Consider the following 14324-nt stretch of genomic DNA (forward strand, 5'->3'; position numbering starts at 1 on the left):
CACCCACCAGTTGTTGACACCCGTAATGAGAACATGGCATACTGTGTGTGTGTGTGTGTGTGTGTGTGTGTGTGTGTGTGTGTGTGTGTGTGTGTGTGTGTGTGTGTGTGTGTGTGTGTGTAACTACCAAACCCCACTATACATCTATACACTGTTAAATGCACGCCTCTGTGTGGGTGTCGATTTGCCTGATTTTACTCTTAGTCGATATTGAACATCAAAACATAAAGCAATTAATCTTAGGTAGCGTAAATAGAGTCGAGAGAGGGTAAAGTTGTGTGTGTGTGTGTGTGTGTGTTGTGTGTTGTGTGTTGTGTGTTGTGTGTGTGTGTGTGTGTGTGTGTGTGTGTGTGTGTGTGTGTGTGTGTGTGTGTGTGTGTGTGTGTGTGTGTGTGTGTGTGTGTGTGTGTGTGTGATCCTGTATAATGCACCAATCTGGACTCAGGGATAGATGTAAAAGAGTAAACAAAAATCCGGGACACTCAAATTTAAATTTGTTACGAATTGCTAGGCTAGGGGTTAAGGTTAAGGTTAAGGTTAAAGGTTAGGGTTAGCTAACATGCTAAGTAGTTGCAAAGCAGGTAAAAAGTAGTAAGTAGTTGCAAAGTTGCTACATTTTTAAATGTACATTTTTTAAAATTGTATTTAGCAGTCACTTACCCAGTGACTTAGAGGAAAATTTGGGTTATGTCACACCCTGATCTGTTTCACCTGTCTTTGTGATTGTCTCCACCCCCCTCCAGGTGTCGCCCATCTTCCCAATTATCCCCTGTGTATTTATACCTATGTTCTCTATTTGTCTGTTGCCAGTTCGTCTTGTTTGACAAGTCAACCAGCGTTTTTGTGTCAGCACCTGCATTTCCCTTGCCCTTGCCTGTCCTGACCCTGTACCCACCCGCCTGACCACTCTGCCTGCCCCTGACCCTGAGCCTGCCTGCTGACCTGTACCTTTGCCATCCTCTGGATTACCAACCTCTGCCTGACCTGACCCTGAGCCTGCCTGCCGTCCTGTACCTTTGCCCCTATTGCTGTAATAAAGATTTTTACATTGACACAGTCTGAATCAGGGTCTTAACTTGATACCTGATAGGTTAAGTGCCTTGCTCAAGTGCACATCGATATATATTTTCACCTAGTCCAGCTCAGGGATTCGACCCAGCAACCTTTCTAATTAGCTAAAATGCGCAAGTTGTTTGTGAGGAGATTCGAACACGCAACCTTTGGCTTAAGAAACCTTCTGTCTCATGTAACCATACCAAAGGTACCATATTATACTTATTAGAGTGTCCTGGATTTTTGTTTGTTGCGTCTAGTCTATTAGACAAGCTTGCAATGCACACTTCTGTATGTGTGTCAGTTTAATGTGCTTCCACTCTCTTCACTATTGAACAATAAGCATTTGATCAATCCATGTCACTAACAACTGTGTTTTGTCTTCATCAAGCAGGGGTCAAGAGGCTAATTCATGGGAACATTTGGTAGCATACAATAGGGTTTTATCTTGCAGAGTAGCCAATAGACCATTATGGAACCAACAATGAAATAATGATCAGGAGGAGAAGGGTGATGATTATAATGATGATGATGAATGATGATGGTGATGATAATGTTATTATTATTTTGTACCTTTATTTTAACAGTGATGATGATGATTGGTGGTGATGATGGTGATGATGTTGGTGGTGGTTATAGAGTTAGAAACTCACACTGTAGGTCTTTGTAGACAGATAAATGAGTGTGTTCCAGCTGGAGACCTATGCATTCTGTAGAGTTAATTGACCAAAGCATAGCGGACGGGTTCTACTACAGTGTTTTACATTAAAGATATAACGGCGTACCGATGGACAGTGTGTTAGTGGGTAAAGAGAGAGAAAGAGAGATGGCATGGTCTCATGACGCCCGTATTGACATCACTCGGGTTGGAGAAGCGCGAGGAGGAGAGGAGAGGCGCTCCCGTTATTAGACCAGGGCTCGCGGTCACGCTCACTCCTGGAGATGCACGCGTTGCTGCGAGACAAACTGATAAACTCGAGGAGAGAGGCAACGAGGCGCTGCACTCAGGAGTACCACTGCGCGAATAGACGGAACCAGGGGCCACGAGCCAGCCAAAGCATGACTGCGCATCTTCTGCGCTTGGATATACTAAACACTCGCACACATTCCTACCAAACCGAGATATGAGCTCTAGTAACGAGGAAACACGAGGAATCTGAAACAGCAACGCAACGACTCTGGGTGATGGACTCAATGCGCAACTTGGAATTATGTTGGACACGGTTTTGTTTTCATAAATTCCAGAACGTTTTTTGGCTACATTGAGGACGTGCTCAAGTTACAACATAAAGACTAACTTCACAGTGCCATTCAGAAACAACTTATTATTAAGAAGTACACTTAACTCGAATAATGTGAGGACATATTTTGGTATCACGCCAGTTAGTCTGCCGAAGCGCAACCATTGTATGAGCTAAATCTGTTCAAACCATATTTGTTACAATAATTTGTTCTTAAATTAGCCTACATACACAGCTTGTATATGCTCAGATAGCTTGGCTGTTTGCGTCTCCTAAGAGACAGCGGGGTTTTGAGGGAGAAAAGGTGCGCGCACTGACATCTGAAGTTGGTTATCCTACTGAGGAAAAGGTGGTTGTAACTTGTTCCCAATCTCGCCTGTGTCTCCTTGTATTATAGTCAGAAATTAGATTGAAAGTCTATTTCTGTAACCGCCCTGCAATCACGTTCCGCCTCTTTAAAATATCAAAATAATCAAGCAGCTGTGAGATTACAATCCATTCTGTTTTGTGTGCTGGACTACTTTTAATTGTTTGAGCGGTTTAATTTCATACTGTAGGTATTCCACATAGCCCAGATCGACGGGAAATATATTTACGCTCTACTGTATTCATCGCACTCGAATAGAAAACCACTGACCACTGGCGCACTCCATGGGCATAGTTTAGCGTTTGACTGATTAGAATGGACTTGGATGATGAAATTGGCAGGAGAAGGTGAATGAACTGCGATAACACGAAATTATGACTTTTTATAGGCTGTAGAAAGATCAGTTATAGGCTAATCTTTTTTCCCTAAACTTTTCAGTGAATGCTTTGACAGCAACATAAACAAGCTCAGCTATAGGACTGCTTTTTTAGGATATAATTTTACCTCAGCCATCCTCAAGGACTATAAAACAAACATATTGATTACTACAACATTTTATTAACCACTTTAATCAACCCCATCCATCGTGTTAGTCATGGCATCACCCTTGGATAGTGCATGTTCAGTGGGGCTGGGCAACACTAATAGCTCGACCAGCGGTTCATCTCTTCCCTGCAATCAAAGCGTCTCTTCCCTGCAACTGGCCCCTTACTCCCCCGAAGCCACGGCGCTCTTTGCTACGGCTATCACCCTCATGATAGTCTTTACCATCGTGGGAAACATCTTTGTCATCATCGCAGTCCTGACCAGCCGTGCACTCAGAGGACCACAGAACCTGTTTTTAGTGTCGCTAGCAGCTGCGGACATTTTAGTGGCAACCCTCATCATCCCGTTTTCCCTGGCCAATGAACTGCTGGGTTACTGGTACTTCAAGTCTCTGTGGTGTGAGATCTACCTGGCGCTGGACGTTCTGTTCTGTACTTCCTCTATAGCTCACCTGTGCGCCATCTCATTAGACCGTTACCTGTCCATCAGCCGGGTTACCTACTCCCGCCAGCGCACACCCATGCGTATCAAAGCCTCCATCGTGGTGGTGTGGCTCATCTCGGCCATCATCTCCTTTCCTCCTCTCCTGTCGCTGAATAAGAGCGAGCCAGGTGGCGAGGGTAGTGAGAGGGGGCCTCAGTGCCAGCTGAACGACGAGCGCTGGTACATTCTCTACTCCACTGTCGGCTCCTTCTTCGCCCCTTGTCTCATCATGATCCTGGTCTACATGAGGATCTACCAGATCGCCAAGCAGCGCACACAGAACCCGCCAGGCGAGCCCAGGAAGGATGGGGTGGGCTGTGCCACCCCAAGTCAAACCCCTCGGGGGATCCAAGCCAACGGGAAGGAGGAGGGAGGGAACACCCCAGCTATTCCCCATAAAACTTCCAGCATCAGACCACCCACCCTGGCTATTACTCCATCACTGTCCCCCGACCAGGCCAATGAGACCCCCTCTTCTCCCACCCCCAATAACCTCCTTCATCCTCCGGATCCATCCCTAGCTCCAACCCCAACCTCCACCTCCCCTCCTACCTCACCCCTGGGTCCCTCACACTCTTCAGTCTCCCCCTCTCCCTCTCCCTCCTCCACCCTTCCCCCACTTTCCCAGGCCAAACCCAAAGATGGGGAGAAGAAGGGGAAGAAGGGGAAGAAGGGGAAAAAGTATAACAATAATGGGGATAGCTCAAACAGCTCTGACAGTGACATGGAGCACGAGGGAGGGGGGAGGAGGGGAGTCAACACCCCTAGCATGGCGGGTTCACCCGGCATCCACTCCCCTGCCACCATCCAGAAGTACAGGGACATGATCGCCACATCTAAGGGAGCTCGGCTGGTGGCGGGGAGAAGGTCTAAGCCAGACACCACTCCAGGAGCGGCACGTCGTAAAGCCATGGTGAACCGAGAGAAGCGTTTCACGTTCGTCCTGGCCGTGGTGATCGGAGTGTTTGTCGTCTGTTGGTTCCCTTTCTTCTTCTCCTACTCGCTGCAGGCCATCTGTCCTGAGACCTGCGCCCTCCCTGATCCCCTCTTTAAGTTCTTCTTCTGGATTGGCTACTGCAACTCCTGTCTGAACCCCGTCATATACACCATCTTCAACCAGGACTTCAGGAAGGCCTTCAAGAAGATCCTTTGTAAGAACACCAAGGGCACCTTCTTCTAGACTGGTTGCTCTGTAAGGACACCAATGACAACATTCTTTTAGTAAAGGGGCCTTAAACAGATTACCTGTAAGGTCAGTTCCTTCTTTTCACTCCCCTCTAAACCCGTTGAGGTTTACAAAACAGCACAAATATTCTGTCCTTTTTTGAAAATGTTCACTGATTTTAGAATCTAATTGATGACATTACAAAGGGCTGCCGATTCTACCGTGAACTGCTGCAGACTTTCCAAATAGAATGTGGACTCAGAATAGCTGTAGAAAAGCTCACCTCGCAACAGGGTTAAAAAGACCTTGTGTAAGAAAGAAACTCTCTAAGGGCTTGTTGTTTTAGTCCCTTGGTGCGTATCTGCAGAAGTCCAGCTGTTACCTGGAGAACTGTGACGGCCCATTGCAAGGACATGGTTTGGGGAGAGTATGTGCAATATATGTTCAGTGACTTCTACTCTGGGGGGCTTTAGAATGATACTGTGTACTAATCTGATCATGATATTTTATTAAAAGGTAGGAGGGATGTTTTGAGGTGTGAGCATCACATATTATGCACAGAAAGTGGATGGAGAGGAGGAAGAGAGGAGGGAAAGAAAATGCCATTTTGGCTTTTTAGTCACTCGTGACATTAAGGACATGTTGTTGTTGGTAAAGTGACAGTGTAGCGCTGCTCTCATCAGAGTCGGATTGACTGATTCATATTAAGGTTGTCTGGGAAATCTGTTTAATTTCAAATTGAGAAACTTTTGGGTACAGAAGTACATCACTAGGGTTGCAAAATTATTTAAACTTTCAATAAATGCCAATGTTTTCCTGAAATCCCTGTTGGAAGATTCCCAGAATCAGGAGGGAATAAGCAGGAAATCCAGAGTCCTCCAGCCTGGATTTCTGGGAAAACCAGGAAATTTATTGAAAGTTCCTGGAATTTTGCAACCCTATACACCACTGCTCACTGAGAACTCCTGATCTACATACAACATTCTTTAAATCAATACAGTATCCTTTAATTAGCCGTCTGAAAAACGAAACAGAACAACGTGTGGAGATGATGTTTTGGAGAGATAGAGGACTGAGAATTAACCCAAATACCTGTCAGCCTGTTTAAGTACCTGTCTCTATCGGAGGGCAGAACCATGAGGAACACACAAGACCCAAGTCGTCTGTCTACTTATGTCTGCATAGTTACTTTTTTCCTGCCTCAGGAATAGCATGCGTTCCTGTAGAGATGTTATCCACATGAGAGATACAACAACAAGGCTTTTACTGTTCAACTCCCTCTCAAACGCTGATCCCCACCACTGCTGTAGTGTGGGGCTTAGGCTATATTTTGAAAGACACCTTTGTAAAACAAACATACCTTGCCTCTGGCTCTGTGAGGACAGCGGGTGCATCTCAATGGTCCATTATTGGTTCCTCTACTCGTGTGTTTTTCTTCATCTGCACTGAAAAACAAAGGATATACGTAGGTGAATGCAAAATGAAGGATCAGGAATTTGTTTCCACCTGCCCGGCTCTGGGTCGGTGCAGGTGGACTAAAAGAAGATGAAGAGAAGAAACCACTTAACACACTCTCTAAATCCCAAATAGCACCCTATTCCCTTTATAGTGTACAACTTTTGACCAGGGCCTATAGGGCTCTAGTCAAAAGCAGTGCACTATGTAGGGAATAGGGTGCCATTTGGGATTCAGTGTGCCTCGCAGAGAGCCTTTAAGGTACAGCTTTACCTCTCCCCCAATATCGCTACACCACAGGGTGACCTCTGTTTCCACATTTTTTACATTTACATTTTAGTCATATAGCAGACGCTCTTATCCAGAACGACATGCATGTTCATACTTTTTTTCATACTGGTCTACCTTGTTCCATCAACATCAACATGGACTGGGTCTGTACATTGAATCTATATAGCACAATTCCAAGTGCTTAAAGCATATTGCATTGTAAAGAGAATAAATACTTTCCAAAATTGGGACAAGGAAAGCAAATTCGGACATTAAGAGATTTTTGCAATGCAGTATATAGTCTTTTTTCCCCTATTAAAGACACTGGACAGTGACTGGCTAGCTTTGTTTGAGTGGATTCACCTGATTTCAGCCTGAAAGGACATTGCTATTACCGAACACACTTCTCCCCATGGAACAGAACAGAGCAGAACAGTGGATGTTTATGAGAGGAGAAACTCAGCCACCTACCGCTGGCCTGGCACAAACATTTCAAACGGTCTTGAAAAAAACTCTAGTTGATATTGATTATAACACTGAAAGGTCCTGAATATCCTCAACTGTTTCTGGAAGGACATTCATCCCATAAGATAATGTAATACTTTATTAATGAATGATTGACAGATGGATTAATTGATTGATTTGGAAATGTGCCTGCACTGGCTGACTGGACTTCTATCTGACACTTTCCTTTATTTCTGAGAGGTACTGTGACTCTCTATGGTTGCTCTTTATGTACAGTATTTCTTAGAGACGGACAGGTCATGATGCTCTTTGTGTTTTCTCCCTCACAGAGGCTATGTCTGTAATTGTGAATGCTGTGTTATGACACTATGGCACGAGGGCTGTCGGCAACAACCCTTTTACGCTCCTGTGGGAAATTCTGCTTGTGTGTGTGCGAGAGACTGTGTGTGTGTGTGTGTGTGTGTGTGTGTGTGTGTGTGTGTGTGTGTGTGTGTGTGTGTGTGTGTGTGTGTGTGTGTGTGTGTGTGTGTGTGTGTGTGTGTGTGTGTGTGTGAGAGAGAGACAGAGGGAGAGAGAGAGATACTGTGTGCGTTTGTGTGTGTGTGTGTGTGAGAGAGAGAGACAGAGAGACTGTGTGTGTGTGTGTGTGTGTGTGTGTGTGTGTGTGTGTGTGTGTGTGTGTGTGTGTGTGTGTGTGTGTGTGTGTGTGTGTGTGTGTGTGTGTGTGTGTGTGTGTGTGTGTGTGTGTGTGTGTGTGTGTGTGTGTGTGTGTGTGTTTGATAAGAGCCTGCATGAGTACTGTGTGTTTGCTAATGATCCACTTCTAGTGGTACCAGCTGGCTGTTATTGTATACTGTGGATGTCCTCACACTGGTAAGCACAGAAAACAGATGTGGTGATAGAGAATCTGTCCAGAGAGCTCTCCCTGAGGGACACTAGTCACTAGATGGCCTGCTAGAATGGACAAAAGGGAGGTATACCAGAACTATTTAGCAAGTACATTATCTATATGGTCTTCATTTATGGTTATGGTAACTGTTAAGGATCTCAGTAAGATCAAAGGTGAGGTAAGGGTTAGTTGCTGACATTGCATTTTGTGGTGAAAATTGCATTTTGTGGAACTCTGTTCTTTCAAACATGGCCGTTTAGTGACCCCCGAGGGACAGAAGAGCCCTGGGAAACCAGCTGACACAGACAGAGAGGGACTCATGCTCTAACAAAGGGCTGTGATTGGATAAGCTATATGTATTATTTATTTATTTAGAGCCATTTTTTGTTTTTCTGTTCGTTTCATATTTATAGTTTTTTTCTTCCTGGTGGGCACTCCAAGCAAGGCAAAGCTAATGTGAACAAAACAGAGTAAACACTGTATAAAATCTGAATATGTCGAATGAGATTCATTTATTTAATGTGAGCAGAGGAACATGATTCAGGAGCAGACCTATGTATGCAGGAGTTGGGGTTATTTCTATCGGAACTCAGTCAATGCAGAAGATAAATGTCATGAATTGAGAAAATCCTTTACAATATTGGTCATATGGATTTGAATGTCCTTGAATTTTCCTGCTTATTTTTTTATGTATTATTTTTTACTTGTTTCTTAAACAGTTAAAATGGTGGTTTGTAAGATACTTTACTGTGCTGATGGATGGCGCTATAACAGTCTGTGGTTGCATAACCATGGAGCTCAGCAAACAACCGCCCCTGTGTTGGCACAAATCGTTCTGCGACAATAACATTCTCTTGCATTCTAGAATGTGATTGTCATAGAACTTTTGGTGGCAACAGGGCGGCCATGAAATCTCAATCTATAGTGAATCATCATTCTCCCTGCTCCTCTGTGACCTGCCTGGACTCTTCTTCTTCTTCCCCTGCTGTGTTTGACCCTGGACTCCCTCCCTCTCCCCTCCATTTATAAATAAAGCAGTTTAAATCAGCATGGCATGATGTCATTTCAATCACTTAATATCATGTAATACTGTACTGCTATGACGTTAAAGGCAACATGAGTAAATAGGCTTAGCCCACCACCACATGCGGGTTAGATTATTACACACTGACTCTTGGGGCTGGCCCTAAATATAGCAGACTTAACTGGATCAATCTTACTGTACTTTTAAAGTTTTGGAGATGCCAAAAGCCCACAGTATACTGTTTAACATTGGATTTATAATATGGGATCGTTTGTTTCTTATTATGGGACAATTCTAACCTTGTGTACCCCAACACATGTGAGTGGGAATGAAGACGTAATTTTAAAGTGGTTCATTTTAACTGAGTATAAGGCATACTGAAAGCAGCACAAGCACTGCCAGTTACTATATCGTCCACATGGAATAAATGCACAGCACACTGTTTAACAATCTGCCTTGAGTGTCACACACACACACACACACACACACACACACACACACACACACACACACACACACACACACACACACACACACACACACACACACACACACACACACACACACACACACACACACACACACACACACACACACACACACACACACACACAATCAATGTCCATTGTAAAGTCATTTTCTGGAGCATTCAATTGGAGAGGAATGTGCTGGGGTCACTTAAAAATGTCCTTGTTTTTGAAAGAAAAACACATTTTTTATCCAATAAAATAACATCAAATTGATCAGAAATACAGTGTAGACATTGTTAATGTTGGAAATGACTATTGTAGCTGGAAAATGGCTGATTTTTTATGGAAAATCTACATTGCCGTACAGAGACCCATTATCAGCAACCATCACTCCTGTGATCCAATGGTACATTGTGTTAGCTAATCCAAGTTTATAATTTTAAAAGGCTAATTGATCATTAGAAAATTAATTAAAGATGCAATAAAACTGATTAAAGAAGCAATAAAACTGGCAATCTTTAGACTAGTTGAGTATCTGGAGCATCAGCATTTGTGGGTTCGATTACAGGCTCAAAATGGCCAGAAACAAAGAACTTTCTTCTGGAACTCGTCAGTCTATTCTTCTTCTGAGAAATTAAGGCTATTCCATGCGAGAAATTGCCAAGAAACTGAAGATCTCGTACAACGCTGTGTACTATTCCCTTCACAGAACAGCGCAAACTGGCGTAGTGGGAGGCCCCGTTGCACAACTGAGCAAGAGGACAAGTACATTAGAGTGTCTAGTTTGAGAAACAGATGCCTCACAAGTCCTCAACTGGCAGCTTCATTAAATAGTACCTGCAAAACACCAGTCTCAACGTCAACAGTGAAGAGGCGACTCCAGGATGCTGGCCTTCTAGGCAGAGTTACAAAGAGAAAGCCATATCTCAGACTGGCCAATAGAAAGAAAAGATTAAGATGGGCAAAAGAACACAGACACTGGACAGAGGAATATTGGGAAAAAAAAGTGTTATGGACAGACAAACCTAAGTTTGAGGTGTTCAGATCACAAAGAAGAACATTCGTGAGATGCAGAAAAAATGAAAAGATGCTGGAGGAGTGCTTGACGCCATCTGTCAAGCATGGTGGAGGCAATTTGATGGTCTGGGGGTGCTTTGGTGATGGTAAAGTGGGAGATTTGTACGGGGTAAAAGTGATCTTGAAGAAGGAGGCTATCACTCCATTTTGCAACGCCATGCCATACCCTGTGGACGGCGCTTAATTGGAGCCAATTTCCTCCTACAACAGGACAATGACCCAAAGCACAGCTCAAACTATGCAATAACTATTTAGGGAAGAAGCAGTCAGCGGGTATTCTGTCTATAATGGAGTGGTCAGCACTATATATCCTATTCATTTTGCAACTCATTTCATGTATGTTTTCATGGAAACCAAACTGACCCCAAACTTTTGAACGGTAGTATATATCTAACATCTTAATTTCTATCTTCATTTCCTCTGTGCTGTTATTACTGGCAGATCGCTAAAGATTGACTTCGAAATTGGATGTCTGTCCAGGTCCTGAGGACGTTGAGAAAGGCCTTCAAAACCGTCCACTAGGGGCAACAGTGAGTGCTATTACCATCAAGTAGGCTAGAGTTTTGCTAGGGCATTGTGGATTGGGGTGGAGGATGGACATAATCTCATGACTTGGAAGACACTCATTCATTTTTTTATTTTATTTATCCTATTCTGAACCTTAACCCTTAACTTTGAAATGTGACGTTTGGAGAAACAGAACGATGATGAGCAGGAGGGGTCAACCTAGTCCAAGGGTGTCAAAAATGCTTTGATATTTGATGTTTCTGGAGCAACTTCGAAATTTGACATTTTGAAAAACGTGTATTAACGTCAGAATCTGAAGTCAAATTGATAAAATCGTAAGATCTAGTTGGTTATAAAGCAAGACAGAGAGGGGCAGGAGGACAGATGACTTGCTTTAGCCACGAGGCTCTCAGAACGAGGTGCATTTCACAGTGTTATACTGTATATTCATAGGAAGCACAACCTCTCCAGTGTCCCATCTCTGCTGGAATACAAAGCAGCATTTATCAGATGAAGAGGACACTGGAATATGGATGTACAGTGGGGTCCTAAATTATTGACAGCCCTTTATAAAGATGAGTAAAAATTACTGCATAAAATAAACAATTCAAATCCTGAATTATATTGTATGCTCAAAATAATTGGGAAACTATATTATTTTATACTAATATAATTGCTCAAAGAAAGAGATTTTGTTTAACAAGATTTTTTTTTTTTTCAAATAGGTAAGGGTCAAAATGATTGATATGTTTTCAAAACCTTTCAATAATTCACCTTGGGAGAATAACGGCACTGAGCCATTTTCTAAAATGTTTTATCAATCAATCAATCAATCAATCAATCAAATGTATTTATAAAGCTCTTCTTACATCAGCTGATGTCACAAAGTGCTGTACAGAAACCCAGCCTAAAACCCCAAACAGCAAGCAATGAAGGTGTAGAAGCACGGTGGCTAGGAAAAACTCCCTAAAAAGGCCAGAACCTAGGAAGAAACCTAGAGAGGAACTAGGCTATGAGGGGTGGCCAGTCCTCTTCTGGCTGTGCTGTGTGGAGATTATAACAGAACATGGCCAAGATGTTCAAATGTTCATAGATGACCAGCAGGGTCAAATAATAATAATCACAGTGGCTGCGAGGGTGCAACAGGTCAGCACCTCAGGAGTAAATGTCAGTTGGCTTTCATAGCCGATCATTCAGAGTATCTCTACCGCTCCTGCTGTCTCTAGAGAGTTGAAAACAGCAGGTCTGGGACAGGTAGCACGTCCGGTGAACAGGTCAGGGTTCCATAGCCGCAGGCAGAACAGTTGAAACTGGAGCAGCAGCACGGACAGGTGGACTGGGGACAGCAAGGAGTCATCAGGCCAGGTAGTCCTGAGGCATGGTCCTAGGACTCAGGTCCTCAGAGAGAGAGAAAGATAGAAAGAAATAAAGAGAGAAAGAGAGAAAGAAAGAGAGAAAAAGAGAGAAAGAGAGAGAGAATTAGAGAGAGCAGACTTAAATTCACACAGGACACCAGATAAGACAGGAGAAATACTGCAGATATAACAGACTGACCCTAGCCCCCCGACACATAAACTACTGCAGCATAAATACAGGAGGCTGAGACAGGAGGGGTCGGGAGACACTGTGGCCCCGTCCGACGATACCCCCGGACAGGGCCAAACAGGCAGGATATGACCCCACCCACTTTGCCAAAGCACAGCCCACACCACTAGAAGGATGTCTTCAACCACCAACTTACCATCCTGAGACAAGGCCGAGTATAGCCCACAAAGATCTCCGCCACGGCACAACCCAAGGGGGGGCGCCAACCAGGACAGGAAGATCACGTCAGTGACTCAACCCACTCAAGTGACGCACCCCTCCTAGGGACGGCATGGAAGAGCACCAGTAAGCCATTGACTCAGCCCCTGTAATAGGGTTAGAGGCAGTGAATCCCAGTGGAGAGAGGGGAACCGGCCAGGCAGAGACAGCAAGGGTGGTTCGTTGCTCCAGTGCCTTTCCGTTCACCTTCACACTCCTGGGCCAGACTACACTCAATCATACGACCTACTGAAGAGATGAGTCTTTATTGAAGATTAGAGTTCAACCAATGAGCTTCCGCCCCTCGCCATGTGATTGACAGCTAACACAAGACACAGAGGTTAGTGCGTACGGCCCTGTACATCACTGGGGTCGAACTCCCTGCCATCCAGGACCTCTATACCAGGCATTGTCAGAGGAAAGCCCTGAAAATTATCAAAGATTCCAGCCATGGACTGTTCTCTCTGCTACCACACGGCAAATGGTACCGGAGAGTTAAGTCTGGGACCAAAAGGCTCCTGAACAGCTTCTACCCACAATCCATAAGACTGCCAAATAGTTGATCAAATACTACCCAGACAATCTGCATTGACACTTTTGCACTAGCTCTTTTTGACTCTATGCACATACACTGGACTCTACCCACACACTCACACATACTTACACTGACACTTCAACACATACACACACTCTTACTCACACATAACACATACACACAGGCACACATTCGTCACACACACACTTAAACATGTCCAAAATCATCACATACACTGCTGATACTGTCTATTATCGATCCTTTTGCCTAGTCACTTTACCCCTACCTATACAGTGCCCTCCGTAATTATTGGGATAGGGAAGCAAATCAAACAATGACTATGAGGTTAAAGTGCAGACTGTCAGCTTTCATTTGAAGGTATTTTCATCCATATCGGGTGAACTGCTTAGAAACTCCAACACTTTGTACATATTTCCCACATTTTAGGGGACCAAAAGTATTGGGACAAATTAACTTATATGTGTATTAATGTACTAATAAGTTACATATTTGGTCCCAAATTCATAGCACGCAATGACTACATCAAGCTTGTGACTGAATTTGTTGGATGCATTTGTCGTTTGTTTCAGTTGTGTTTCAGATCATTTTGTGCCCAAATAGAAATTAATGGTAAATAATTGATTGTGTCATTTTGGAGTCACTTTTATTGTAAATAAGAATAGAATATGTTTCTAAACACTTCTACATTAATGTGGATGCTACCATGGTTATGGATAATCCGGAATGAATCGTGAATAATGATGAGTGAGAAAGTTACAGATGCACAAATATCATTACCCCCCAAAATGCTAACCTCCCCTGTTATTGTAACGGTGAGAGGTTAGCATGTCTTGGAGGTATACTAACCTCCCCTGTTATTGTAACGGTGAGAGGTTAGCATGTCTTGGAGGTATACTAACCTCCCCTGTTATTGTAATGGTGAGAGGTTAGCATGTCTTGGAGGTATACTAACC

The 14324-nt window shown here is 43.7% G+C and overlaps 1 protein-coding gene across 1 annotated transcript; it reads left to right on the plus strand.

Moving 5' to 3' along the window:
* Positions 1-1799: 1799 nt before the first annotated feature.
* adra2b (adrenoceptor alpha 2B) lies at positions 1800-8982 on the plus strand. The gene has a single exon (XM_071352732.1). It carries the CDS (start codon positions 3257-3259, stop codon positions 4868-4870), a length of 1614 nt encoding a protein of 537 aa, XP_071208833.1. The 5' UTR covers positions 1800-3256; the 3' UTR covers positions 4871-8982.
* The last annotated feature ends 5342 nt before the right edge of the window (positions 8983-14324 follow it).

The sequence above is a fragment of the Salvelinus alpinus genome, chromosome 19 (assembly GCF_045679555.1).
Source record: "Salvelinus alpinus chromosome 19, SLU_Salpinus.1, whole genome shotgun sequence".
NCBI lineage: Eukaryota > Metazoa > Chordata > Actinopteri > Salmoniformes > Salmonidae > Salvelinus > Salvelinus alpinus.

Excerpts from the sequence above, each read along its gene's own strand:
- adra2b (XM_071352732.1), top strand. The coding sequence starts at position 3,257 with ATGGCATCACCCTTGGATAGTGCATGTTCAGTGGGGCTGGGCAACACT.